Source organism: Aphelocoma coerulescens (assembly GCF_041296385.1).
Source record: "Aphelocoma coerulescens isolate FSJ_1873_10779 chromosome W unlocalized genomic scaffold, UR_Acoe_1.0 ChrW_unloc_scaf_1, whole genome shotgun sequence".
Lineage (NCBI taxonomy): Eukaryota > Metazoa > Chordata > Aves > Passeriformes > Corvidae > Aphelocoma > Aphelocoma coerulescens.
This window is the reverse complement of record NW_027184080.1, coordinates 13,618,785-13,646,592: the sequence shown is the minus strand read 5'-3', so window position 1 is coordinate 13,646,592 and position 27,808 is coordinate 13,618,785. Positions and strand designations below refer to the sequence as shown.

The 27,808-nt window shown below is 46.1% G+C and overlaps 1 protein-coding gene across 1 annotated transcript; it reads left to right on the top strand.

Moving 5' to 3' along the window:
* On the top strand, positions 1–27,476 carry LOC138102726 (uncharacterized). The gene is made up of 4 exons (XM_069000487.1): positions 1–1,504; positions 7,180–7,322; positions 8,095–8,425; positions 27,247–27,476. Exons 1-4 carry the CDS (start codon positions 1–3, stop codon positions 27,474–27,476), a joined length of 2,208 nt encoding a protein of 735 aa, XP_068856588.1.
* The last annotated feature ends 332 nt before the right edge of the window (positions 27,477–27,808 follow it).

Below are 27,808 nucleotides of genomic sequence, written 5' to 3'. Positions count from 1 at the left end.
ATGACTGAAAACCGCAGTGCAAAAGTTAAAGGTGCATTTTATGCTCTGCTAGCAAAACATAATGCCCGGCCCTCTCCGGGAGGGGAAGAATGGGCTCAAAATAACTGGTTTAATTTGGATTATGTGACTGATAGAGTATGTTCTTTACAACATGAGACTAGATTTAAATTTGGCCGAAATAAAACCATAATCTGCTCTGTTTTAGGAGCATGCCTTGTGGCAGCTATAGATCATCGCTTAAAGCGATATACTGAGGAGAAAGCGATCATAGATTCCCTTCAAAACCTAGTGGAGATTTTACAGAAACAATTAGATGAAGAAAAGAATAGAAATCATTTGCTAGAGGCTGCTTTAAAAGAGGAATATTCTAGGAATTCAAAGAGTACTGACTCACCAAAAGAGAGAGAGGAAAAGGAAACTCCTCACATTAACCAAATATACCCCCAGAAAGAACTAATGCTAGTGAAAAATTGTGGGGAAAACTGCTGCCCTCGTATGAGACCTCTGATTAAAACAGAATATAATTATATCAATGACGAAGATTTTGAACCACATATCACCACTAAGCAAATACCATATACCTCTGTTGAATTGGCTAGATTAAAAAAAGAGTATGGGCGGCTCCCCCACGAATCTGAGACGGAATATGTCTTCCGAGTGTCTCTCACCGGAGGAGACCAAATTCAATTAACTGAACAGGAGGCCAGTGGATACTGGGGACATGGAGTTTTCTTGACAACAGGAGACAAACATGGCACGTGGTCCCTGACTCAGCGTGCAGCTTTCTGGGCTGGGGGACTCAATCCTTTAGAAAGGGGAGACCCTTTCGCTATAGTTGGTACCCCCGATCAACTCCTAGAAAGTGTCCACAAAGCTGCCTGTTTGCAAATGATCCATGAAAGGAAATTAACTCCTGGATATGAATCCCCCATGCAATTACCTGTTAAACCTGAACTAATGACCCCTTTAATTCGAGGCCTTCCAGAATCACTCAAACCTACAGCAATTGTCCTTCAAAAAACCATAGCAGCTGTAGGTCCTGTAGAAAGGCTGGATAGATTCCTTGGAAACCCAAGCGACCAAACTGGATCTACCGATCCTGGGTTTACTCCATATTCAACCCCCTCTCAGCTGCCAGGTTCACAATCGAATTCACCTGCCGGTGATCGCAAAGTTTGGACATGGAGTGAGGTTGCAGAAGATCTGATTAATTACAGTAGAAAATATGGACCTATAAAAATCCCAGAGGAAAAATCAGACAAAACAAAAGGTGTCAGGTACATTAGGGCTCCTCATAGCGAAAAGCCAGAGAATGTAAAACAGATCTCTAACCGTCAGCATTGGTGGTTATTAGGCATCAAAAAGAGGGTCCCCAAAGATGTGATGGATGGCTTACCCCTTGATAAATTGAGTAAGGTAGTGTCTAACTGGCACTGCCGAAAACCCGTTCTACCAAATCCGTCAGTTCAACCCGGTGCACCCCTCCTCCCTCAGAATCTGGGCAGTGAGTCAGAGCAACCTGTCCCTCAAAGTCTGTGCAGTGAGCCAAAACAACCTCTCCCTCAAAACCAGGGAAACTAGACCCTCCGTCTCTTGTCAGCGGGCGAAGAGACAGAGCATGGGTATACCTGAGAAGGCTCACTAAAAATAAAAAAGGAGATATAATGATCACAGCTATTACAGGCCCTAAACGGGCACCTGTAACTTTTCTGATTGACACTGGGGCACAAATTTCTGCGCTGACAAAGAAAGATGCCCAGAGGTGTGGAATTGTTCCAACAAAGAACCGATATTGTGTTTTAAATGCCTTGGGAATGACAGAATCTATGAATGTGGCCCTAGTCAAGCTCATTTTGCCTGGAGAGGAAAATCAACTCTCTATTAAAAAGGTGATTGGAGATATCTCAACCAATCTATTAGGGATGAATGCCCTCGTTGGGAGGCAGTGGGAGGACTCAGAGGGTCTTCTGTGGTCTTTTGGCACACCACGTTTTAACGTCAGACTGCTCTAAGCCGCACCCTCCCTACCATTCAGCAAAGTAACTAATATGAAACAATACCCCCTCCCCCTGGGTGCCAAAGAGGGCATCAAGCCAGTGATACAGGAGCTGCGAGAACAAAGAGTAATAGTTAATACTCATTCTCCTTTCAATTCTCCAGTATGGCCAGTACAAAAGCCTAATGGGAAGTGGAGGCTGACAATAGATTTTCGCAGGCTAAATGCCAACACAGACCCTCTTACAGCAGCAGTCCCAAATTTGGCAGAATTAATAACATTGATTCAAGAAAAGGCTCATTCAATCATGGCAACTATAGATGTCAAAGACATGTTTTTTATGATACCTTTACAGCCAGAAGATATGGACCGTTTTGCTTTCACATGGGAAGGACAGCAATACACTTTCACTAGGCTTCCCCAAGGGTACAAACATTCCCCCACCCTGGCTCATCACACTTTAGCCCAAGAGTTAGAAAAAATACCCAAAGCTGACAATGTGACTGTTTATCAATACATTGATGATATCCTTGTGGGAGGAGATGAAATAGAAGAAGTGAGAGATACCCAACAGAAAATAATCTCCCACTTAGAAAGCCTTGATTTGCAAATTCCCCCAGAAAAAATCCAAAACCCTTCACAGGAAGTGAAATTTTTGGGAATTTGGTGGAAAGGAGGTATGACATGTATCCCACTTGATACCCTAACCTCTTTAGATCAGATTAAAATGCCTGAATCCAAAAAAGATCTCCAACATGCTTAGGATTATTAGTATTCTGGAGAAAACACATCCCAGATTTTTCCATAATTGCCAGACCACTTTATAACTTGTTAAGAAAAGGGATAAAATGGGAATGGACTGCTTCTCAAGAAGAAGCATTGCAACTGTTGATTTTTGAAGCAACAGCTCACCAAGCCCTGGGCCCCATTCACCCTACAGATCCTTTTCCGGTGGAATGGGGATTTGCCTCCTCAGGGTTGTCAGTACACATATGGCAGCGGGGTCCTGAGGGTCCAACAAGGCCTGTTGGTTTTTACTCCCATGGCTTTAAAGATGCTGAAAAAAGGTACACTACCTGGGAGAAAGGATTGTTTGTGGTTAGCTTATCTCTCATAGAAGTGGAGAAGATTGCACGACAACAACCAATTGTTTTGAGAGGCCCTTTCAAAGTTATTAAGGCAGTCTCTACTGGGACCCCCCCACCTGACGGGGTGGCCCAGAGGGCCTCAGTAAGGAAGTGGTATGCTCAGATTGAACATTATTGTAGCATCTTCTCAGTAACTGAAGGAGCTGTAAAAAATCTGGCAATCCAAGAGACTGAAAACTTGAGTAGCAGCCAGGACAAACCTGCCTCAGTCATTAAAGTAGCCCCTCCTTTTTCCCCCGAACAGTCAGCAAATTCTTGGTTTACAGATGCTTCTGTCAAGCGAGAAGGAAAGGTGTGGAAATACAAGGCTGTAGCCCTCCACACCTCCTCAGGTGAATGAATTATCACAGAGGGGGAAGGCAGCACCCAAGTTGGCGAGCTGATAGCTGTTTGGAGTGTTTTCCAACGTGAGGCACAGAATACTTCTCTTGTCTGTATCTACACCGATTCCTATGCTGTGTTTAAGGGATGTACTGAGTGGCTTCCTTTTTGGCAGCAAAATGACTGGGAAGTTAACAGAATCCCAGTATGGCAAAAGGAAAAGTGGCAAGAAATTCTAAATATTGCAAGTCAAGGGAATTTTGCCATGGGGTGGGTAGCCTCTCACCAGACAGATGGAAATCCAGCAGGAGAGTGGAACAATAAAGCTGATGAATTAGCAAGACTAAGTCCTTTGAAAAAGGATCAGATTACAGAGGACTGGGAGCACTTATTAGAATGGTTGCATGTAAAAAGACAACACACAGGTGCAAAAGATTTGTACAAAGAAGCCCTTGCTCGCGGTTGGCCTGTTACCAGAGAAATGTGTAAAACATGCATATCAGCCTGTGAACAATGCCACAGACGGCTGGAAAGACACCCTTTGGAAGATGACCCTCTGCATTTAAGAAAGGGTAAAGGCTTATGGGATGCATGGCAGGCAGATTATATTGGCCCCTTTAAAAAGTCAGGAGGTAAACATTTTGTGCTTGTAGGAGTGGAGATAATATCTGGGTTAGTCCAGGCCGATGCCTTTAAAAGAGCTACAGGAGATAACACTGTCAAAGCATTGCAGGGATGGTTTGGAACTTTCCCAAAACCACAAGAAATTCAATCTGATAATGGGTCTCACTTTACTGCCAAAGTTGTACAGGACTGGGCAAAAAGTGAAGGGATTAAATGGACTTTCCACACCCCTTACTACCCTCAAGCTAACGGCATTGTAAAAAGGACCAATGGTCTCCTAAAATCACTTCTGAAACCACAGGAGGGAAATTGGGATGTTCGACTATGGGAAGCTGTGAAAGGTGTGAATGATAGATGGGGGGGTAAACGGGTGTCCTAAAATCACTGCCTTTTGCCCAACAGCTCCAAGTATTATTCCTTCATTACAGGGACCAAATGATCCTAAGAATCCTTCACACTACCCTGGACAACCTGTTTTGGTAGACCTTCCTACTGTAGGAGAAGTACCACTAGTGCTAAAAAGCCCTCTGAATAAATATGCATGGGTAGCCTCTGATGCCCTAGGGAGAGAGCATCGGATACATATGTGCTGGATAATTCCATCATTCTAACTTTCTGCCTTTGGTTGCAGACTGTGTTTGCTTTTCACAGAACTCTGAGGGACATGAAGAATCCAGCATGGTCCCTTAAACAAGTCAAATTGCTGATGCAAAACAATGTCTCAGAAATTCAGCCAGCTTGTTCACCTTTTCTGCAAACTTCCTTTGAGGGGTGGACAACCTGGTTGTGAAAGCGGAACCCTTCTAAGAAACGAACGCAAAGGGACATAACCGGTGTTGTGGGAACAGGATTGGGAATCTTAAATAGTATTGATTCAGAAGTACTAATGAATAAATTGGCTGCAACAACTACAGATTTGACTAAAATACAACAACCCATCAGTGGTTGTTATCAAACATATTACCAAATTGGGAAAAGGTAAATCTGAATGACCACAAATTGATAATTGACGCACTCAATGCTACACAAAACAACATTTCTTTGGCTCTCAGCTGCATCCAGGCTCAATTATGAATGCAGTCAGTTGCTGCCTCAATTATAAGAGAAGGCGAAGAAGGCACTTTTCCTACTGAAATTCAGAAAATAATCTGGGACAGTGCTACTGATTTTGAAAGAGAATTCCAATCCTGGTGGAACTTAGTAAATTTTACCTACGATCCCATCACAAACACAGCCACAGCCTTTGTACTAACCATACGTAATGCTTCAGTGCATTCGATATTCCCAATCATTGCATTAGGGCTGAACCATGATGGAGCTGTTCTCTATCCTTTCGAGCATAGAGAATGGGCCCGTCAAATTGGTGAGAAGTGGCAAACTGTTAATTTGGAAACTTGTGTTATCCGAGAACAACAAGGGTTCATCTGTGAAAGTAATGCAATTAGAGCTCAAGACATTTGTTTAGATACAGAACAAAATAGCTGTCATTTTGAAATTCATCCTAACGAGATTCCTGAAACAGTGCTTTTGTATATAGGTAATAGATGTGCATGCTTAAGAACTGCTTGTGATAAAGTATTTGTAGAAAATTTAGTAGTAGATACAAAAAAAACATTTAAATTTTTGTGTTTGTAACTTTACTAAAATCATAGGATGTGATTTTTCATATTTAGCCCCAGTTACTTCTTATCACCTTTTACAGTCCAATTACACACTGATCCACCAATTATTGCCTACCCCCATTGGGATGAACCTTACTTTGGTAAAGCAATTGTTGCTGCACCAAGATTTAATTGAAATTTTGGAAAAGATCAAGAAAAATGGACAGAAAACCTTGGTAACTGTTCATCACAATGTGAAAGAAATACATCGTGTTCTAGAAAGGGTAAAGAAAGATGCTGAACACAGGTGATCGGATACTCTTTTTGGGTGGTCACCTACTGCTACAGGTGTCCTGAACAAATTGTGTCATCCCATCATTGTTCTCTTGATTTTGGTTTTGATTGGTTTTGTTTTATCAGCAGTCTTATACATCATGAATTGGAGAATGATGAAACGGTTAACACAATTGACCTCTATAATAGATGTCCACGATTTGGCCAATACCCCATTCACTGTGGACATACCCAAGGTTATTGACACTAGACGAACTACACAAGTATTAAAATAAAATGTGATAAGAAATTAGAGGTATTTTGATTAAAAAATTACATGTGTATTCTGATTAAAAAATTATTTATTTCCTTCTTTTTTGTTTCCTTCTTTTTCTTTTCTTTTCTTTCCCTTCCTTTCTTATGTTCTCTACCCCTTTTCCGGGATATGCTAACCAACATTGACAAGTCCTGAAGACTTCGCAACAGCACTACAAAATCGTGCTGATAGAGCTCTCCTGATGACAGTCGTGAGTCACGGGGTGGTGTAAGAGACGGTCCGAAGATCCCTCATCTGCCTCACGATCATCGCCGAGGACAGAGACTGAACACAGGAGTCCTGGCCTGGCTGAGGTGGGATGTCTGCCAAGTGTTGCCTACAGGTGTGCCCGCTGGGAACTGGTACGCATTCCTGAGGAAAATTAGTGCAGGTAACAATGGACTGGGCCGTTCTTGCTGCCCAGGCGGGAAGGACTGCGCTGAAGCAGAAAGGAATGACCTGTCCTGTACACCTGTCCTGCACACCTCTCCTGCACACCTGTTTTGTGCATCTGTCCTGTACCTGTTTTCCCAAAACAACGGACCCCATAACAACCGCTGTAGATTTCCCCACCTCTTGGCCAGTTGCCCCTCGCTTCTGGAAAGGACTATAAAGGGACTTTCTGAAATAACCAAGTCCGAGATCTCCCCACGGAAAGAAGACGAATCTATTGGCGGAAGACCACGAGGACTTAGTCTCATCTGTTGGTAGCTATTGATCCCCCTCTTTTTCTTCCTCTCTACTTTGTGTTTCTTTCTCTCTCTCTTTCTCTCCTCTATTGCATTACTGTGTTGTGGGCACTTAATAAAGGTGCACTGTTTTGACTAAAACTGAAATCTCCTGTGTCCTTTTACACTCTGAGATCGATAAACGAACCATCACGACCCCCGCTTGTATTAGCGGATTGTGACACCATATTCGGAAACCAGCTGTCAAAGGAGCTTGAGGACTGGAGGAAACAAGAACCAGGAGGAGCAGTCCTCCAGTATGTTGATGACATCCTGATAGCAGCCAAGACACGAGATGACTGCATTGAGCTCACTGTAAGTCTGTTGAACTTTTTGGGCCAAAGTGGGTATCGGGTCTCGAAAGAGAAGGCACAGGTTGCCAGGGAAACAGTAGTATACCTGGGCCTGGAAATTTTCCATGGACATCGACAACTCAGCAGAGAGCAGAAGGAAGCCATCTGTCGATTTCCAGAGCCCCCTACCGTAAGGAAGATGCAGGCCTTCCTGGGAATGGTAGGTTGGTGTCGCCTGAGGATATCAAACTACGGTGTACTGGTGAGACCTTTATATGAGGTCATTAAAGCAGCTGAAAAGGGGACAATTATGTGGACAGAGAATGCCAGGGCTGCATTTAAACAGCTGAAACATTCCTTGATGTCAGCCCCAGCTTTGGGGCTGCCGGACTTGACTAAACCTTTTGAACTCTTTACACACGAGCAACTGAATGTTGCTCTGGGGGTACTGGCACAGCACCTTGGAGACCAGCGAAGAGCAGTGGCCTATTTCTCAAACAACTAGATAATGTTGGCCAGGATGCTTGAAAGCTGTGGCAGCAACAGTCCTTCTGATACAGGAGGCCCGTAAATTCCCCCTTGGGCAGCACATTGTCGTGTATGTACCCCATGCAGTGATAAATGTGCTGGAGCAAATGGGGGAACACTGGCTCTCCCCTAGCAGGATGCTCAAATACCAGTCTGTGTTGTTAGAACAAGATGCTGTTACTCTAAAGACAACTTCTGTGGTAAACCCTGCAATGTTTTTATCATCCACGTTACTTGACAGTGTGCCTGAGCATGATTGTTTGCAGAAAATAGTGGAAACTTATTCCAGCAGACCAGACCTGAAAGATGTTCCTTTGAAAGATCGAGACTGGGAATTGTACACTGATGGGAGCAGCTTCATGAGAAACGGTAGGAGGATGACCGGTTACGCCGTAACCACCTCAGATAAAATCATTGCGGCAAAAGCCTTGCTTTCAGATGTATCATCACAGAAAGCTGAACTCATTGCACTAACAAGAGCTCTAGAACTGAGCGAGGGGAGGAAGGTGAACATATGGACTGATTCCAAATATGCCTTCAGTGTTGTGCATGCCCACGGAGCTATTTTGAAGGAAAGTGGCCTGCTGACTGCTCAAGGTAATGAAGTTAAGCATGCAAAACAGATTCTTGCACTTTTACAGAGCATTTGGAAGCCTACGGAAGTGGCTATCATGCACTGCAAGGGTCATCAAAAAGGGAAAACAGCCCCCGAACTGGGAAATCGTTTTGCTGATGAAACAGCCAGAGAGATTGCAGAAAAAGGCATTTTTGCAGTGGTACCACAGAAAGAGATAGTTTTGTCATCATTTACCCCAAAATACGATCAGAGGGATCACAAATTAATTAAGTTCCTTGAAGCTGAAATCAAAGAAGGTGGGTGGGCTGTTACCCCGGTAGGACAAGTCGTAGTTCCACCCCTGATCCTTCGGGAAATAGCCCAACGAGAGCATGAAAGTACCCACTGGGGAACAGAAAATCTTTTAAAACATTTGAGGAAAGTAGTGATAGGGAGGGGAATGACTGATATTGTACAATCTGTAACAAGCAAGTGTGAAACCTGCTGTAAAAACACCCCTGACACAAGCAAGAGAGTTGTGTTAGGAGTGAGAAAAACAAGAGATCTCCCGGGAGATTATTGGCAAATAGATTTTGCTGAGATGCCATGCAAGGAGGGATGCAGGTATATACTGGTACTAGTTGACACCTTCAGTGGATGGCCTGAGGCTTTCCCCTGTCCCATCAACACAGCAAAAGAAGTAGTGAAAGCTTTGCTCAATCATATAATACCAAGATTTGGGGTTCCTTTGGGAATGTCATCAGATAGAGGACCACATTTTGTTGCAACGGTGGTTGGGGAAGTTAGCAGGATTTTGGGACTTACCTGGGACCTGCACACACCATACAGGCCCCAGGCAAGTGGCAAAGTTGAACACATGAATGGGACCCTCAAAACCCAGATTTGCAAGATTTGTCAAGAGACATCCATGACATGGGTTCAAGCCCTGCCTATAGCCTTCCTGAGAGTCCGCATACAGCCAAGAAGAAGGCACAACATCAGTCCCTATGAAATATTATATGGCAGGTCATACCAGGTTCCACACATCCCAGGGCAAATTCATATGAGAGGTAAAAATGATTTGCAGAAATATTTAATGGCTCTGAGTTCCACTTTGCAGAAGCTCCAGAGATTTGTTGTATTATCCAAATCAATAAGAATAGACACACCTGCTCATCAATTCCAGCCTGGAGACTGGGTCTACATCAAGTGGTGGGACAGCGACCCCTTGCAAGCCAAGTGGAAGGGACCATTCCAAGTTTTGCTGACCACTTTTACTGCGGTCAAGGTTGCTGGCAAGGGACGGTGGATTCATTACACCAGGGTGAAGAAAGCTTCTGCTCCCAAAACCACCAAGAAGACAGAGACTGATACAAATCAGAAAGATGCAGTTTAAACTGTTTTTTACATGTTTGCTGTTTGCCCAACTGTTAACCATGGTTCAGGGTTCACCCCATGATTTGCATAAGGCTGTGGTCCAAAATGTCTCCAAAATTCTTAATAAGACCGATTGCTGGATCTGTACTCAGTTACCACCCCTAGAAGGGAGGCGTCACTGGCCATTGATTGGCATTTTAATGGAAGAAAACCGCACTGAAATGTGGGAACCAATTAATAGCACCCTTCTGCCTCCCATTACCCTGAGTGGCCTGGTAGAGCATGCAAACTATAAGGTTCCTTGTGCAATTGTAAACGCCACAGGAAAAGCCGTTCTTCCTTCATATTGTCATCAGGCCCATTTCAGGGAAATAATAGACCCAAGAATTGCAGCAAAGATGAAATTGACAGGGTGGAGACTGGCTCAGCCATTTGGGACGGGGTTGTATTGGATATGTGGTAATAAGGCCTGGAAAGTTATGCCCGTGAACAAAGACCAGGCTTGTGCTATTGGGGCTGTGGTCCCAAATATAACAATATTTGACCATCTTGAAAAACCACATGAGAGGAGGAAAAGATCTCTTAATCCCCTCATTGAACACCCCACACTTTTCCATAGCATAATCAGAGCCCTTAAACCCGCTTTTGGAGTAGTTGAACTGGAGAGAGCAATTGTAAACATCTCGGCTGTCATTGAACGTATTGAGCAGCATACTGCAGATGCAATTTCAGCCTTACAGGAGGAAGTTGACCCGTGCAGTTATGCAAAACAGGATAGCTCTCAATTTCATACTTGCTGCACAAGGAGGTGTATGTGCTACTGTCAATACCTCTTGTTGTTCTTATGTGGACCAAAGTGGAAGAATTAAGAAAGATTTGGATGAAATTTGGAAGGGAACTCAAATTCTACATGAAGTGGCTTCTAGAAATAACACTTTAAAATTTGATCATATTTTTGATATCCTCACCTCATGGTTACCAAACTGGGCCTGGGTAAAAGAAATATTCATAATAGTTCTAATTGTAGTTATTATCTGTGTAATTTCCTGTGGAGCAGCCGGTTGTGTAAACCGGTTCTGCGGGTAAAAATAGAGTAAAGTAGAGTAGAGTAGACACTAGACAAGATAGAGTTTTGTTAGTCTCTAAAAGGGGGGAAATGATGCCATGAAGATTTTTTGCCTTTTCTTTTATACCCCTTATACACCTTTTTACAACTTCTGTATTCCTAGTGCTTTTTCCCTACATTCTTAGACTTGTTTGTTCAGCTAGGAGACTAAACATTTTAGAAGCTTCGTAGCTAGGGATCAGTGTGCCCCAGACCCCAAGGTCCTCTCCAGAACACATTCTGTAAACCAAGATAGAACCATCCAGGGAAAGGTTCCTTGCGGAGGGGGGCTCACTTGAGCCTCTGATTGGGGAATCTTTGATAGATATGCTAATTAGTAAAACCTATAATGTTATACCCAATGTTGGGGAGGGGAACAGAGAAAAAGAGAGAGACACAGAGATAGACTCGGCGGGGTGCATCTTGATGCATATGACCTGGACGTGTACACCTAAGGATCCTTAAAATAAACAGAAAGTTAAAATCCCTTTTCCCCTTCTAACCGTGTATGACTCTTGATTTTAAGACCAGGAAAAGGCATCACAACGAGTGCCAATTGCTACCTCAACAGTGCACCGCCGGCAGTATCAGACAAATTGATATGCTGTGATCCCCATCCACAAGATGATCCGTGAGCTGGAGAGCCAAGGGGTGGTCAGCAAGACCCACTCACCCTTCAATAGTCCCATTTGGCCTGTGTGCGAATTGGAAGGAGAATGGAGATTGTCTGTGGACTATCGTCCCTTGAATGAAGTGACTTCACCATTGAGCGCTTCAGTGCCGGACATGTTGGAGCTACAGTATGAGCTGGAGTCCAAAGCAGAGAAGTGGTATGCCACTATTGACATTGCCAATGCATTTTTCTCCATTCCTCTGGATGCAGAGTGCAGGCCTCAGTTTGCTTTCACCTGGAGGGGCATGAAGTACACCTGGAACTGACTGCCCCAGGGGTGGAAGCACAGTCCCACCATCTGCCATGGACTGATCTAGGCTGCACTGGAAAAGGGTGAGGCCCCAGAACATCTGCTGTACATTGATGACATCACTGGGTGGGAGAACACGGCATCGGAGGTATTTGAGAAAGGAGAGAGAAAATCATCCAAATTCTCCTGGAAGCTGGTTTTGCCATCAAGAAGAGCAAAGTCAAGGGACCTGCCCGAGAGATCCAGTTCCTGGGAGTAAAGTGGCAAGATGGACGACGTCAGATTCCCACTGAGGTCATCAGTAAGATCACAGCAACGTCTTCACCGACCAACAAGAAGGAAACTGTCTTGGGGTGACATTATGATATGTATCCCATATCGCTGCCCTATGCCCAGAAATTAATTTTTTGTGCCTTTCTATGCCTCTAAACTGAGCCTGAGAGGGGGAAGGAAAAACTGAGCAAAACTTTTTCAAAGCAGTTTGTAGCTTGTTCAAGGTCACACAGAGATAGCGAATTTTTTTCTCCCAGCTGCGGCAGGGGAGGGAGGAAGCACCCGGCTGGCTGCTCCAACAGTCAGTTTTTCTTTTTGGCCAGTGGTTCAGCTTCTTTTTCTCCAGAGAGAGACTGAGAGTCGAAGGTTTTTTCCTTCCCTGGAATTTCGGATTTTCTCCCTTTTCTGCTGGATTGCTTCAATTTCGGAACACATCGGGAGATCTTTCCCCCCGAGCACAGAGGGCCTGGACCTGGGCCAAGCCCCAGCTCCGAGGAGACCAAAGGGAGGATGTCTTGGGGTGACGTTATGATGTGTATCCCATATCGCTGCCTATGCCCAGAAATTAATTTTTGTGCCTTTCTGTGCCTCTAAACTGAGCCTGAGAGGGAGAAGAAAAAACTGAGCGAAACTTTCTCAAAGCAGTTTGCAGCTTGTTCAAGGTCACAAAATGATAGGAGGCTTTTTTTTCCCCAGCTGCGGCAGGGGAGCGAGGAAGCACCCGGCTTGCTGTGTTCCAGTCAGCTTTTGGCCAGTTGTTTCAGTTTCTTTTTCTCCGGAGAGAGAGACTGAGAGTTGGACTTTGCTTTTCCTTCTCTGGAATTCTGGATTTTCTCCCTTTTCTACTGGACTGCTTTCAACCTCAGAGCACATCGGGAGGACTTTTCATCGGGCACAGAGGGCCTGGCCCTGGGCCAAGCCCCAGCTCCGAGGAGACCAAAGGGAGGACTCTAACGCTATCCCAGGTTTTTCCTCCACAGCGAGAGATTTTACCATTTAACCTCATTTTCCTTTCCCGTGTGTTTGTTAAAAAAATAGTTTTATCTTCTTCACTTTCCTTCGAGGAAAATTTATTTTTTTCCCGAACCTGGTGGGGGAGGGGTGGTTGTGCCTTCTCTCAGAGGATATATTTCTAAATTTGGCCAAACCGGTACAAATTTAGTGGCGCCCAACTGTGTGGCTCGAAGGAAAGTGAAAAACCTGTGCTAATTACATTTTGGTTTGTTTTTACTTATTCTGTGCTGGAGTAAAATAGTCATGTTGGTTGAGTTCATAACATTTCTCTGGCTTGATATATTCATGTGTTTCTGGTCCCTAGGCTTATTTGCCTATCCACAACTTGGTCCGATCTTATCCTTGATAAGGAATTTTTGCAGAGCAGGGACACGAATTCGGATTTCTATTTTGCTGTACTCGGTGATAATGATTTATAAGAAGTTGACAGAGGTACAGGCATCTGTTCAAAGTGTGTATGATAAATGGTTTCTCCCTCCTAACCCCAGTCCTAGCTTCAGTAGCCTGTTTTGGGAATTTATTAGTAACTGCACCCAGATTGTTAGAGGAGGGGGAGTCGGGGTTTCCCTTCCCTTTAAATTTGATAGGTTTTCTTTTGAGAGTGTTCAGTTTCCCCTGGATGTTAAAGAGACCACCCTCCTGGTATTTAATCTGGTAAGCTTCCTCTATGTGCTCTGTATGTCTCGCAGCTTGTCTAGAATAAGAGCTTAGATTTCCCGGGCGACTGCCGAGACACCTGACCCAGAGGTGGAGCATCCTGAGTGGTGTGGGGAATGGGAGGATATAGGCCAAATCCTGAAGAAATTCTCTGACCCCATGGTTTGCAATTATTCCCCTGAACAAGTTCAGAAACCACCTGAGGTGGCGAAATATCTGAAAGAGAAATACAATGAAAATTCCAATGAGAACAAGCTCCTTGCAATATGTTGGGTCTTGGCATATGCCTATCGCACACTGCAGCCGGTAAGGGTAGAGAGGCAGGAAGATCAATCAGCAAAGCCTGCAGATACCCCAGTCACTCAGGCTGCAGATAAACCAGACAGCAAGCCCAAACCAGATGGAGAGTCTAAGCCACTGACAGTGGCTCCTGTTACAAGGAAAAAGCACATAACCAAAACTGATCGCCCAGTGAAAGATGAGGATAATGGAGGGGAAGGAACCTCAAAAGATGCAGGGGAAGGAACCTCAAAACCACCAACGGACTCAGGCACAGAAACCATTACAGAGTCCATGTCCATAAAAGACCTTCACAGCCTAAGAAAGGATTACACCCGACGGTCCGATGAATCCATAATAAGTTGGATGGTCCGTATTGGGGATGCGGCAGGTGATGATGTGATGCTGGACGGTGCTGAAGCAAGGCATTTGGGATCCCTGTCACATGATCCAGTGATTGACAAAGCAATGAAAAGGGGGGCTGACTCTACCAGTGTCTGGAGATGGGTTTTGACAGGCGTGATTGAAAGATATATGTGTGGAGATGATCTCTACATGCAGCAAACCCCGTGGAAGACCATAGAACAAGGGATCCAACGCCTGAGAGAACTAGGGGTGGTAGAGGTTGTCTTCGCAAATGACCCAGGATTGAGGAGTCCAGACCGGGCCAGAGTTATTCCATACATGTGGCGAAAACTCATACAACTTGGGCCACCAGAATATGCTTCTGCTTTAGCAATAATGAAACCGGACTATGGTGCGAATGAGACTGTGAAGGATATGGCAGTGAAGCTCCGAGCATATGCAGACTCTGTGCATGGCCCAACACATGCAAGAATTGCAGCTGTGGAAACACGTGTGCAGAAATTGGAAGATAAGATGGAGAAGAATCACCAAGAGATTAAAGAGTGCTTTCTCCACGGACGTTCCCCAGAGAGAAGGAACATCCCACGAAGTGAGCTGTGGAATTTCCTGTGTGACAGTGGGGAAAACATGAGGAAGTGGGGTGGACAACCCACTTCTGCTCTGGCAGCACGAGTGCGTGAATTGAAGGAGCGCAAGTCTCAGAAAGGAGGATCTACCAAAAAGGAAGTAGCCCCAGTTGCCTGTAGCCAAACTGCTGGAAATGATGGAAAAGAGGATGACATTTCCAATTCCCATGAAGGAACCTCTAAGATGCAGGCCCAGGGAAAGAAGGATAACCAGGCATAGAGGGGCCCTGCCTCTAGCCAGGTAGAGGTCAGGGAAAACCGTGTTTTTTGGACTGTGTGGATTCGTTGGCCTGGTACATCAGAACCACAAAAATATGATGCCTTGGTTGACACTGGTGCACAGTGTACAATAATTCCATCGCAGCATGTGGGGGTAGAATCTGTTTCTATTTCTGGTGTAACAGGTGGATCACAAAATTTGACCTTGGTGGAAGCTGAGGTGAGCCTGACTGGAATTGAGTGGAAGAAGCATCTCATTGTGACTGGCCCACAGGCCCCGTGCATTTTGGGCATAGACTTCCTCCGGAACGGGTATTTTAGAGACCCAAAGGGACTCAAGTGGGCTTTTGGAATAGCTGCTGTGGAGACAGAGGGCAGTAAGAAATTGAACACTTTGCCTGGGCTATCAGAAAACCCGTCTGCAGTCGGCCTTCTGAAGGTGGAAGAACAAAGAGTACCAATTGCTACCTCGACAGTGCATCGCCGACAGTACCGGACAACTCGAGATGCTGTGATTCCCATCCACAAGATGATCCGTGAGCTGGAGAGCCAAGGGGTGGTCAGGAAGACCCACTCACCCTTCAATAGTCCCATTTGGCCGGTGCGCAAATCTGAAGGAGAATGGAGATTGACTGTGGACTATCGTGCCTTGAATGAAGTGACTCCACCACTGAGCGCTGCTGTGCCGGACATGTTGGAGCTCCAGTACGAGCTAGAGTCCAAAGCAGCGAAGTGGTATGCCACTATTGACATTGCCAATGCATTTTTCTCCATTCCTCTGGCGGCAGAGTGCAGGCCTCAGTTTGCTTTCGCCTGGAGGGGTGTGCAGTACACCTGGAACCGACTGCCCCAACGGTGGAAGCACAGTCCCACCATCTGCCATGGGCTGATCCAGACTGCACTAGAAAAGGGTGAGGCTCCAGAACATCTGCAGTACATTGATGACATCATTGTGTGGGGGAACACTGCAGCAGAAGTGTTTGAGAAAGGAGAGAAAGTTATCCGGATTCTCCTGGAAGCTGGTTTTGCCATCAAGAAGAGCAAAGTCAAGGGACCTGCCCGAGAGATCCAGTTCCTGGGAGTGAAGTGGCAAGATGGAAGGCGTCAGATTCCTGCTGAGGTCATCAATAAGATCACTGCGATGTCTCCACCGACCAGTAAGAAGGAAACACAAGCTTTCCTAGGTGCCATAGGCTTTTGGAGAATGCACATTCCTGAGTACAGCCAGATTGTGAGTCCTCTTTACCTGGTTACCTGCAAGAAGAACAATTTCCATTGGGGCCCTGAACAGCAACAAGCTTTTGCCCAGATCAAGCAGGAAATTGCTCATGCGGTAGCCCTTGGCCCAGTCAGGACAGGACCCGAAGTGAAGAACGTGCTCTACTCTGCAGCCGGGAGCCATGGCCTGTCCTGGAGCCTTTGGCAGAAGGTGTCTGGTGAGACTCGAGGTCGACCACTGGGGTTTTGGAGTCGAAGCTACAGAGGGTCTGAAGCCAACTACACTCCCACAGAGAAGGAAATCTTGGCAGCCTATGAAGGAATCCAAGCCGCCTCAGAGGTAATTGGAACTGAGGCACAACTCCTCCTGGCACCCCGACTACCGGTGCCGGGGTGGATGTTCAAAGCAGAGGTTCCCTCTACCCACCACGCCACCAATGCCACATGGAGCAAATGGATTGCTCTCATCACACAGCGCGCCTGTATCGGAAAACTGAATCGCCCTGGGATTTTGGAAATAATCACAAATTGGCCTGAAGGTGAAAACTTTGGTCTCGCTGATGAAGAAGAACAAGTGACACGTGCTGAAGAAGCTCCACCGTACAACCAACTGCCATCAGAAGACACACACTACGCTCTTTTCACTGACGGTTCTTGTCGCATCGTAGGGATGAAACGAAAGTGGAAAGCAGCCGTATGGAGTCCCACACGACGGGTTGCCGAAGCTACTGAAGGAGAAGGTGGATCAAGCCAACTCGCTGAACTCAAAGCTGTTCAACTAGCCCTGGACATTGCTGAAAGAGAGAAGTGGCCAAAGCTCTACCTCTACACTGATTCATGGATGGTAGCCAATGCTCTGTGGGGATGGTTAGAAAAGTGGGAAAAAGCTAATTGGCAGCGTAGGGGAAAACCAATCTGGGCTGCTGAAGAGTGGAAAAACATTGCTGCCCGAGTAAGAAAGCTGGTTGTGAAAGTCTGCCATGTAGATGCCCATGTCACCAAGAGTAGGGCTAATGAAGAACACCAAAACAACAAGCAGGTAGATCAGGCTGCAAAGATAGAAGTGTCACAGGTAGACTTGGACTGGAAACACAAGGGAGAGTTGTTCCTAGCTCGATGGGCCCATGATGCCTCAGGCCATCAGGGCAGAGACGCCACCTATAAGTGGGCACAAGACCGAGGGGTGGATCTAACCATGGACAGTATCTCCCAGGTGATCCATGACTGTGAGACATGCGCTGCGATCAAGCAGGCCAAGCGGGTGAAGCCCCTGTGGTATGGTGGGCGGTGGTCCAAATACAAGTATGGGGAGGCCTGGCAGATTGATTACATCATACTGCCTCAAACCCGCCAAGGCAAGCGCCATGTGCTCACAGTGGCAGAAGCCACCACAGGATGGCTGGGGACCTACCCTGTGCCTCATGCTACTGCCCGGAACACCATCCTGGGCCTTGAAAAGCAAGTCCTTTGGAGGCATGGTACCCCTGAGAGAATTGAATCTGACAATGGGACTCATTTTAAGAACAGCCTTATTAACACCTGGGCTAGAGAACATGGCATTGAGTGGGTGTACCGCATCCCTTACCATGCATCAGCTGCAGGCAAAGTGGAACGGTGCAATGGATTGTTGAAAACCACCTTGAAGGCACTAGGTGGGGGAACTTTCAAAAATTGGGAACAGCATCTAGCAAAGGCCACCTGGTTAGTTAACACCCAAGGTTCCACCAGTAGAGCTGGTCCAGCCCAATCTGAATCCCTGCATACAACAGATGGAGATAAGGTCCCAGTAGTGCATGTCAGAGGTCTGTTAGGAAAGCCTGTGTGGATAAATTCTGCCTCGAGTACAGACAAACCCACCCGTGGGGTTGTCTTTGCTCAGGGACCTGGTTGCACATGGTGGGTAATGCAGAAAGACGGAACAACACGTTGTGTACCACAGGGAGATCTGATTGTTGTGTGAAATGCTTGTATACCCCTGCTTGCTGATTGTCACTGTCACTGTTCGTATATAGCTGTGTGTATATATATATATATGTATTAATGTGTGTGTAGAATTAGAATATCTTAGTTTGGGCATTGAGCCAACAATATGGGATAAGGGGTGGAATGTCTTGGGGTGATGTTATGATGTGTATCCCATATCGCTGCCTATGCCCAGAAATTAATTTTTGTGCCTTTCTATGCCTCTAAACTGAGCCTGAGAGGGAGAAGAAAAAACTGAGCGAAACTTTCTCAAAGCAGTTTGCAGCTTGTTCAAGGTCACCAAATGATAGGAGGCTTTTTTTTCCCCAGCTGCGGCAGGGGAGCGAGGAAGCACCCGGCTTGCTGTGTTCCAGTCAGCTTTTGGCCAGTTGTTTCAGTTTCTTGTTCTCCAGAGAGAGAGACTGAGAGTTGGACTTTGCTTTTCCTTCCTGTTCCGGTTTGGCCAAATTTAGAAATATATCCTCTGAGAGAAGGCACAGCTACCCCTTCCCCCCCAGGTTCGGGAAAAAATAAATTTTCCTCGAAGGAAAGTGAAGAAGATAAAACTATTTATTTACCAAACACACGAGAAAAGGAAAATAAGGCTAAATAATAAAATGTTTCACTGTGGAGGAAAAAAAACCTGGGAAAGTGTTAAGAGTCCTCCCTTTGGTCTCCTCGGCGCTGGGGCTTGGGCCAGGGCCAGGCCCTCTGTGCCCGGTGGAAAGTCCTCCCGATGTGCTCTGAGGTTGAAAAAACAGTCCAGTATAAAAGGGAGAAAATCTGGAATTCCAGAGAAGGAAAAACAAAGTCCAACTCTCAGTCTCTCTCTCTCCGGAGAACAAGAAGCTGAAACAACTGGACAAAAGCTGACTGGAAAGCAGCAAGCCGGGTGCTTCCTCGCTCTCCTCCCGCAGCTGAAAAAAAACCTGCTATCTCTGTGTGACCTTGAACAAGCTGCAAACTGCCCTGAAAAAGTTTTGCTCAGTTTTTTCCTTCCCCCTCTCAGGCTCAGTTTAGAGGCACAGAAAGGCACAAAAATTAATTTTGGGCATAGGCAGCGATATGGGATACACATCATAACGTCACCCCAAGACACTTCCCTGGAATTCCGGATTTTCTCCCTTTTCTACTGGACTGCTTTCAACCTCAGAGCACATCGGGAGGACTTTTCATCGGGCACAGAGGGCCTGGCCCTGGGCCAAGCCCCAGCTCCGAGGAGACCAAAGGGAGGACTCTAACGCTATCCCAGGTTTTTCCTCCACAGCGAAAGATTTTACCATTTAACCTCATTTTCCTTTCCCGTGTGTTTGTTAAATAAATAGTTTTATCTTCTTCACTTTCCTTCGAGGAAAATTTATTTTTTTCCCGAACCTGGTGGGGGAGGGGTGGTTGTGCCTTCTCTCAGAGTATATATTTCTAAATTTGGCCAAACCGGTACAGAGGACTATAACACTTTCCCAGGTTTTTTCTCCACAGTGAGACATTTTTATTATTTAGCCTTATTTTCCTTTCCTTGTGTGTTTGTTAAATAAATAGTTTTTATCTCTTTCACTTCCTTTGAGGAAAAATTTATTTTCCCCGAACCTGGTGGGGAGAGGGTGGTGACCTTCCTCCTCTCAGAGGATATATTTCTAAATTTGGCCAAACTGGCACAGAAACACAAGCTTTCCTAGGCGCCATAGGTTTCTGGAGAATGCACATTCCCGAGTACAGCCAGATTGTGAGCCCTCTCTACCTGGTTACCCGCAAGAAGAAGGATTTCCACTGGGGCCCTGAACAGCAGCAAGCCTTTGCCCAGATCAAGCAGGAAATTGGTCACGCAGTAGCCCTTGGCCCAGTCAGGATAGGACAAGAGGTGAAGAACATGCTCTACTCTGCAGCTGGGAACAATGGTCTGTCCTGGAGCCTCTGGCAGAAGGTGCCTGGTGAGACTCGGGACCGACCACTGGGATTTTGGAGCCGAAGCTGCAGAGGATCTGAAGCCAACTACACTCCCACAGAGAAGGAAATCTTGACAGCTTATGAAGGAGTCCAAGCTGCCTCAGAAGTAATTGGCAGAGAGGCACAACTCCTCCTGGCACCCCGACTCCCGGTGCTGGGGCGGATGTTCAAAGGAAAGCTTCCTTCCACGCATCATGCCACCGACGCTACTTGGAGCAAATGGATCGTCCTCATCACGCAGTGCTCCTGAATTGGAAACCCAAGTCGCCCTGGGATCTTGGAAATAATTACGAACTGGCCGGAAGGTGAGACTTTTGGGTTATCTTCTGAAGAAGAAGAGGAACAGGTGACACGTGCCGAAGAAGCCCCACCATATAACGAGCTACCGGAGAGTGAAAGACAATACGCCCTCTTCACTGATGGGTCCTGCCGAATTGTAGGCGCTAGCCGGAAATGGAAAGCCGGTGTATGGAGCCCCACACGACAAGTTACACAGGCTACTGAATGAGAAGGTGGATCGAGCCAATTTGCTGAGCTCAGAGCTGTTCAATTAGCTCTGGACATAGCTGAAAGAGAGAAGTGGCCAAAGCTCTACCTCTGCACTGATTCATGGATGGTAGCCAATGCTCTGTGGGGTTGGCTGGAAAGGTGGAATAAGGCAAACTGGCAGCACAGAGGAAAACCAATCTGGGCTGCTGAGGACTGGAAAGGCATTGCCACTCGGGTAGAGAAGCTACCCATGAAGGTCCATCATGTAGATTCTCACATCCCCAAGAGCAGGGCTAATGAAGAACATCCTAACAACAAACACGTAGATCAAACTGGGAAAATAGAGGTTTCCCAGTTAGACTTGGATTGGCAACATAAAGGAGAGTTGTTCCTAGCTCAATGGGCCCATGATTCCTCAGGTCATCTGTCGGAATTGTAAAAGGGAGAAAGCAGGCCCCGGCAGGGGGAGAGAAGCAGTCCGAAACCAACATGGTTGATAAGCACAAAACTCCATTTATTAGCAATCCAGAGGCACTTATATAGTATACCAGCTTGTTAACTCCTAAGTGGCTTAAAGCTTATCAAAGCACATTTCTACTTCTACCTAATTGGACTTACATTGGCAAGTTTCTATTAGTTATGTTATGATTAAAAGAATTCAATGTTTACCTCCCTTCTCTGGGTCTTATCTGAACAGCTGCAAGTCTTCACCTCCCTCTTTGTTCCCCAGGCCTTTTCTCACACAAGAATCTTCTCATGGAGAGTTTTTTCCCCACACACAGGCCTTTTGCTTGCAGGCTCTTGCTACAGTTCTTTTATTGATCCCAATAATTCTATTTCCCAACAATTCCCCCTTTTTTCTTTTGTACAAGCAATACTTGATGGGTCACAGATGTAGTGACTTTGTATATTATCTCTTGCAAGCATTGGAAGGCAAGGTGAACACACTATTATTAATAATATTACTAGTTCTACAGTAATCAAATGCTACGCAAATAAAACTAGCTATGATTTTTAAACCTAATAACTTTAACCATCCCTCTAAGTTGAGACCATCTTCTTTTTTCTGTAATTGTGTAGTTAATTGATGTAACTCACTTATCTGTTTGTGAAGTAGGAAGAAGTGGTTAGAATGATTTATACAGCACATACCTTGGAACCTTTCACAGCCGTGGCTGTGGGCTAATAGTAGAAAATCAATGGCTACTTAATTTTATAATATTATATGTCTAACACTAATAACACTTATACCTAACTTATTAAGCATTTGCCAGGTTATATTAAACTTATCCCTCTCCCAGCAAGCAAGTTTAAGCAAAATAGCATAAGCCCTGGCTGCTAAAATACCAGGTAAAAACATAAATGCTAACTAAATTAACTGCTTTCGCTTGATCTAAATGGGCAGACAGCTGATTTAAAATGCCTGCTAATGCTTTTGTTTCAAGATGGTCAAAAAAGAATTTTTCACTTTACTTCCGTGTTTGGTGTTAAGCTCTACAGTTCACAAAACCACAGTTAAGGCAGTTTCTTGATATAAGGTGAGCCCTTATTCCAAGTCAGGTTTGCAGTAGATATACAGAGGGCACAACAGCCCTTTTTAGTATTTCCTCCTCACGTGGATGCACTTCTGGATACAGGGTCAGTGCTGTTCACTGCAGGCTCTGTTGCAGCACGAGTCCAGCAGCTGGGTACCCACAGAGGTCCTGCTGGGGTAAGCACACACCCTCTACCTGAATATCAAACCTCAGCGGGCCCTTGCCAGATCCCTGTAGCTGGGTGCCTATACATCACATAAAAAGGCTTTGTTACTTTCCTTTTTGCTTCTACAATACCGCTGTGAAGATAAGCAGGTGCAGCGTCACTATCCCCAAACAAACACAAGTAATTTAATACATACAAGGCTTTTGTTAATTTTTCCTGCACATCTGAAATGTGCTTGAACTTACCTAATATAACTTTAGCATCTGATTAGCACGCTCTACAATAGCTTGCCCTGTGGGTACGTGAGGGATTCCAGTGATGTGCCGCACACTCCACTGCTGACAAAACTTTCGCAGCTGCTCACTAATGTAGGCAGGACCGTTGTCTGTCTTGATCTGCTCCGGTACACCCATCACGGCGAAACAGCTGGTCAGGTGCCGTATTACATGAAGGGCCTTTTCCCCTGTCTGCGCTGATGCCCATATAAATTTGCTGCAAGTGTCTATGGTGACATGCACATATTTCAGTCTGCCAAACTCAGGAACATGGGTCACGTCCATTTGCCATAGTTCATTCAGGCCTAAGCCTCGGGGATTAACCCTGACACTGAGACCCGGGCCATGATGACTGCATGTAGGACATGCCCATACTATTCCTTTGGCTTCTTCCATGGTGATGTCAAATTGTCTATGAAGACCTCTTGCATTCTGATGGAATGTGTTATGGGCTTCCCGTGCCTTTGCAAATTCATTCAATGGCACTGTCACAGAGACTAACTGATCTGCATAGGCATTCCCTTCGCCCAGGCCCTCTGTCCATAGATGATTCCTGACATGTATTATAGCATAGGCACACGATCTCTGACCAATGGCTGATTGGAGCTGGCGCAGTAGTTCAAACAGGCGTCTGTTATTTATGTCTTTGATCCTAGCATCCTCTATCTGTTCCACAATGCCAGCAACATATAATGAGTCTATTACTACATTGAGCCTAACAGACAACCATCGCTTAAAGGCCCAGACCACTGCAGCTAATTCAAGGGTCTGCAAAGAGTCTCCAGTTTCAGCCTCTAGTATCTGATGGCACCTGTCATAGGTTAGCAAGGATAGTCCTGGAAGGGATGTCCTTGCTAAGGGATGCTTACAGCTTCCTCTGGGACCTGATAGAACCTATCAGCTGGCCAGTTTGAATATGGACAATTCTTTAAGCCACTTAAAGTTGTGACCGCCTCTGTGATACACACTTAAGAATAGACAGACTCCCCCCCAAGCTCTCTCTCGTTTCCGGCACTGGGACAGGTGGCTGCAGGCCCCGTGCAGGGGCCAGCAGGCCCGGCCAGGCCCTGCTTGGGCCAGGCCGGGCCGGGCCACGGCCAGCCTGGAGCCATGGGCCTGTTCCAGCCGTGGAACTCCCCCCCCACTGCCTTGCCGTGGGCCGCCAGAGCGGCTTGGAACCCGCCCCCCTCCACTGCGGCCAAGATTTCAGCAAAGCGGCACCTCTGTCCGGCAGAGGTCAGGTGACCAACTGCGATAAGCCACACAGCTGCAAGGCTGAGGTGAGATTAACCCTTTTATTGCTGTGAAGAGCTGAAAACCTGAGGAAAGAGAGAGAGGAGATGCTTAAAGCTGAAAGTCTGTTGTGAAGCTATGATATATCAGAGCATCCCGTTGTAATTTCATGAAGATATGGGGGGTGGAGTGTTCAACTCGTAAGCAAAAGCACCTGCACTGAGATAGGCAGATGCTGATGCAGCTGTAATTTCATGAGAAGTTTGGACACAGAGAGATGAACCAGATGAGGACTTTTGCTCCAAATGGGAAAGGAGAAAAACCTCAATTCCTAGAGATGCTCCCAGAGATAGTCTTAAAGATGAAGATAAGAAAGACCCTTTGCTCCCAGGGAAGGAGAAGGGCCCCTGGTTTTTTTGTTTCTGAATGGCTCAACCTTAAAATTGTACCCCAGGAAACTTTCAAGAGTGGACCCTTGAAAGCAGTTGCGGGAAAAGCTGCAAGTCGGGGGAAGGGACTCACATCTCAAGCAGAGAGACCTCTTCCTAAATGGACTGAACAATATTTGGAAGTGAGCAGCTGTCTCGTTGTGATAATGTTTTCATAGCACGAGCAAAAAGAGACTTCTCTTCCTAAATGGACTGAACAAGGTTATTATGGATGTGGTAAACAGACTGAACATCTTAAGGGTTGTCTTTTTACATTGTCAGTGGGAGAAGGGAGGAAGGTGGGGGGAGGAGGAGAGTTCTGAAGGTGGTATAATTTTTTTTTCTTTTTTTTTTTTCTTTTTTTTTTCCCTTTCCTTCTTTTAGGTCTGTTAATAAACTTCTTTATCTTCTTTCAAGTTGGTGCCTGCTTTGCATTTCTCCTAATTCTTATCTCACAGAAGATAAACAGTAATGAGTATTTTAGACCAAACCACTACAGCACCATTGTCCTTGAACCTGCCACGTCTATTTCAACCTGTACAATTCGCACCTTTCCAGCATCGGTGAACACTGTTACTGCTTCTTGTAGTGGGTGCTTGCTCCTTTTGGGAATCTGAATCCATGTATGCTGTGTCATCCATTTCAGTATTGGGGCCTTGAGTGGTTGTACTTCAACTTGCTGGGCATTGCTTAGCAAGCTAATTTACAAAGCTTGAGAATTTTGTAGATACCACTCGAGCTCAGTTCTTTTCATTGGCAAGTAGATCGTTCCTGGCTCTTGCCCAGAAACTTGTATTATACGGGTGCGGCCTTTCTGTATCAATTCTGCCACATTATCAATTTTCTGTTGCAATGTTTTTTAGGCTGTAGGCTTGTAAACATCCATTCTAGGACCTTAACTTGCTCCCCCTTTTTCTGTTTGCACTGAGTCAGTGCACCAATAAGTTGACTCTCTCCGTGGAGGACAGTAAAGTCGACTGGAATATCAGCGTCCATTCGATCAACTGCTCTGTCTGCAATAACAGTACTGATACGCTGGATAGTATCCACCTGCTCTGGTGTGGGCTGAACAGGCGAGGAAGGATTGGTCCCTTTCAGCAAGGGCCGCAGCACCTCCAGATCCTCGTTACTGATGCCAACAACCGGTCGCAGCCACTGCAGGTCACCCAAGAGTTTTTGTGCATCTTTCAGGGTTTTGAGATTGGTTTGAATTGCCACCTTCTGTGGCCTGATTTGTGCCTCAGTGATATTCCACCCCAGGTACTTCCAAACAGGTGTACGCTGAACCTTTTCAGGTGCAACAATCAAGCCATACCGGTTTAACTGATTGGTGAGCAGGAGCTCTTGCTGGGGGGTGATTGGGTCTGGCTGAGTGATCAGTATATCGTCCATATAATGATAAATGATGGCTTTCGGCCACTGCACTCGAACCGGTTTTAGTGCAGCATCAACATACATCTGACACAAGGTGGGACTGTTCTTCATCCCTTGTGGAAGTACTGTCTATTCATATCGAGAGGCAGGCCCTTGCCCTGTTTATCACAGGGAGAGTAAAAGCAAAACGATGCATATCATTAGGATGCAATGGTATAGTAAAAAAACAGTCCTTTAAGTCCACTATTAGTAAATGCCAGTTCTCAGGCACAACTGCAGGATTTAGAAGGCCAGGCTGCATGGTTCCCATAGCTTGCATATGAGCATTAATAGCATGCAAATCATGCAACAGCCGATATTTCCCAGATTTCTTCTAGATTACAAAGATGGGTGTATTCCATGGACTCGTAGATGGTCACAAATGTCCTTGATTTAACTGTTCATGCACTAGTGCATGAGCTTGCTGCAGACTTTCCTCTTTGAGTGGCCACTGCTCGATCCACACTGAGGCATTTGTAATCCAGTGCAAGGCTATTGGGAAAGTCAGTGCAGCAGCCGCTACTGAAAAGGCATGTCAGTGGTTAGCACAAAACCCAGCTGGGTGAGCACATCTCTCCCTATTAAAGCGTTAACTTTCTCAGGCAGAGGCATCACTGCAACTACAACAGATGCAGTGTGTCCGTCTAGTATGATTTGAATTCGCTCCTGGCTGCATTGCACTGAAGCAGTGCCTCTGACACCTTCGACCCCCCCTGCTGCCTGTTGAAGGGGCCAATGCAGAGGCCAGCACGAATTGGCCACAATTGTCAGGTCTGCTCCAGAGTCCAAAAGTGCAGACAATGTGATAGAATCACTGCCATGAGTGAACACCGCAGTAGCAACTGGCCGCTGAGCTAGTGGGAGGGTGAGAAGAGCGAGACTCCCAGTTGAACCAAAATTTCCCATTCCCCGCTCCGGCGTTCCCTCGGCTACAGCTGCAGTCAGGTGAGGCAGAGGAATTAACTGAACGATCTTGCTATGTGCTGGGATGTGCATAGGTGGAAAATGAGTTTTAGCCATAATGCAAATCTCCTTCATAGTCTTTATCAATTAGGCCAGGCAATATAAGCAGTCCTCTCAGGCTACTAGAAGAGCGGCCCAACAGCAAAGCTCCATAGCACTGTCCATTGATAATCAGGGGCCCTTTAATGCCTGTCGGAATCCTCTGGGGCCGGCCGTCGATCAGAGTCACATCTATTGCCAGGTCCAAGCTGAGGCTTCCTCGGGTTGCTGGCCAAAGGCAGTTGGCAGATTGCAGGGAGCTGCGGAGACTGGCATCGCTACTGCTGGGGCCACTGTTGGTGTCAGCGCGCTGCGACCCTTCACGCTCAGTCTCCCGTTTCCCGGCCTCCTCTGGCAGGCTTCCATGGAGTGAGTATTGAGATTGCAGTTACGGCACCATACTCGCTGGACCGGAGACTGCCGTTTCACGTGTCCTTTGCAGCCACATCGGTAGCACTTGACTTCATTAGAGTGATTATAGCACCCGTCTCTTGGTGCCTCTGCCCCTTTCAAGGGGGCAAGGGCCGCAAAGGCTTGAGTCTGGGCTTGCACGAGATCTTTCCCTACTGCCTTAACAGCTTCCACTAACATTGCCTGTGGCCCTACTGGCACTCTGCTCATTCTATCTAGCATCAGTTCTACCGGTGCGTCAGCTGGCAAGGTAACTATTATAGACCGGGTGTATGGATTGCAATTCTCCATGACACACTGTTGCAGTGGGGATACTGCAACACGCCTATATCCAACCAGGAGTCCCGTGGAAAAGAAATATATACGGACGGATTCTTGCTAGATGTTTCAGAGATGTTTATTTCCCCAGCCGCATGGCCGGGCTCTGCCGAGAGACTCTTACAGTCGGCCCAGAGCTGCTTTTTGCCCGCGCAGGGGAACACAAACCAACCAATGGGGAACGAGGCTGA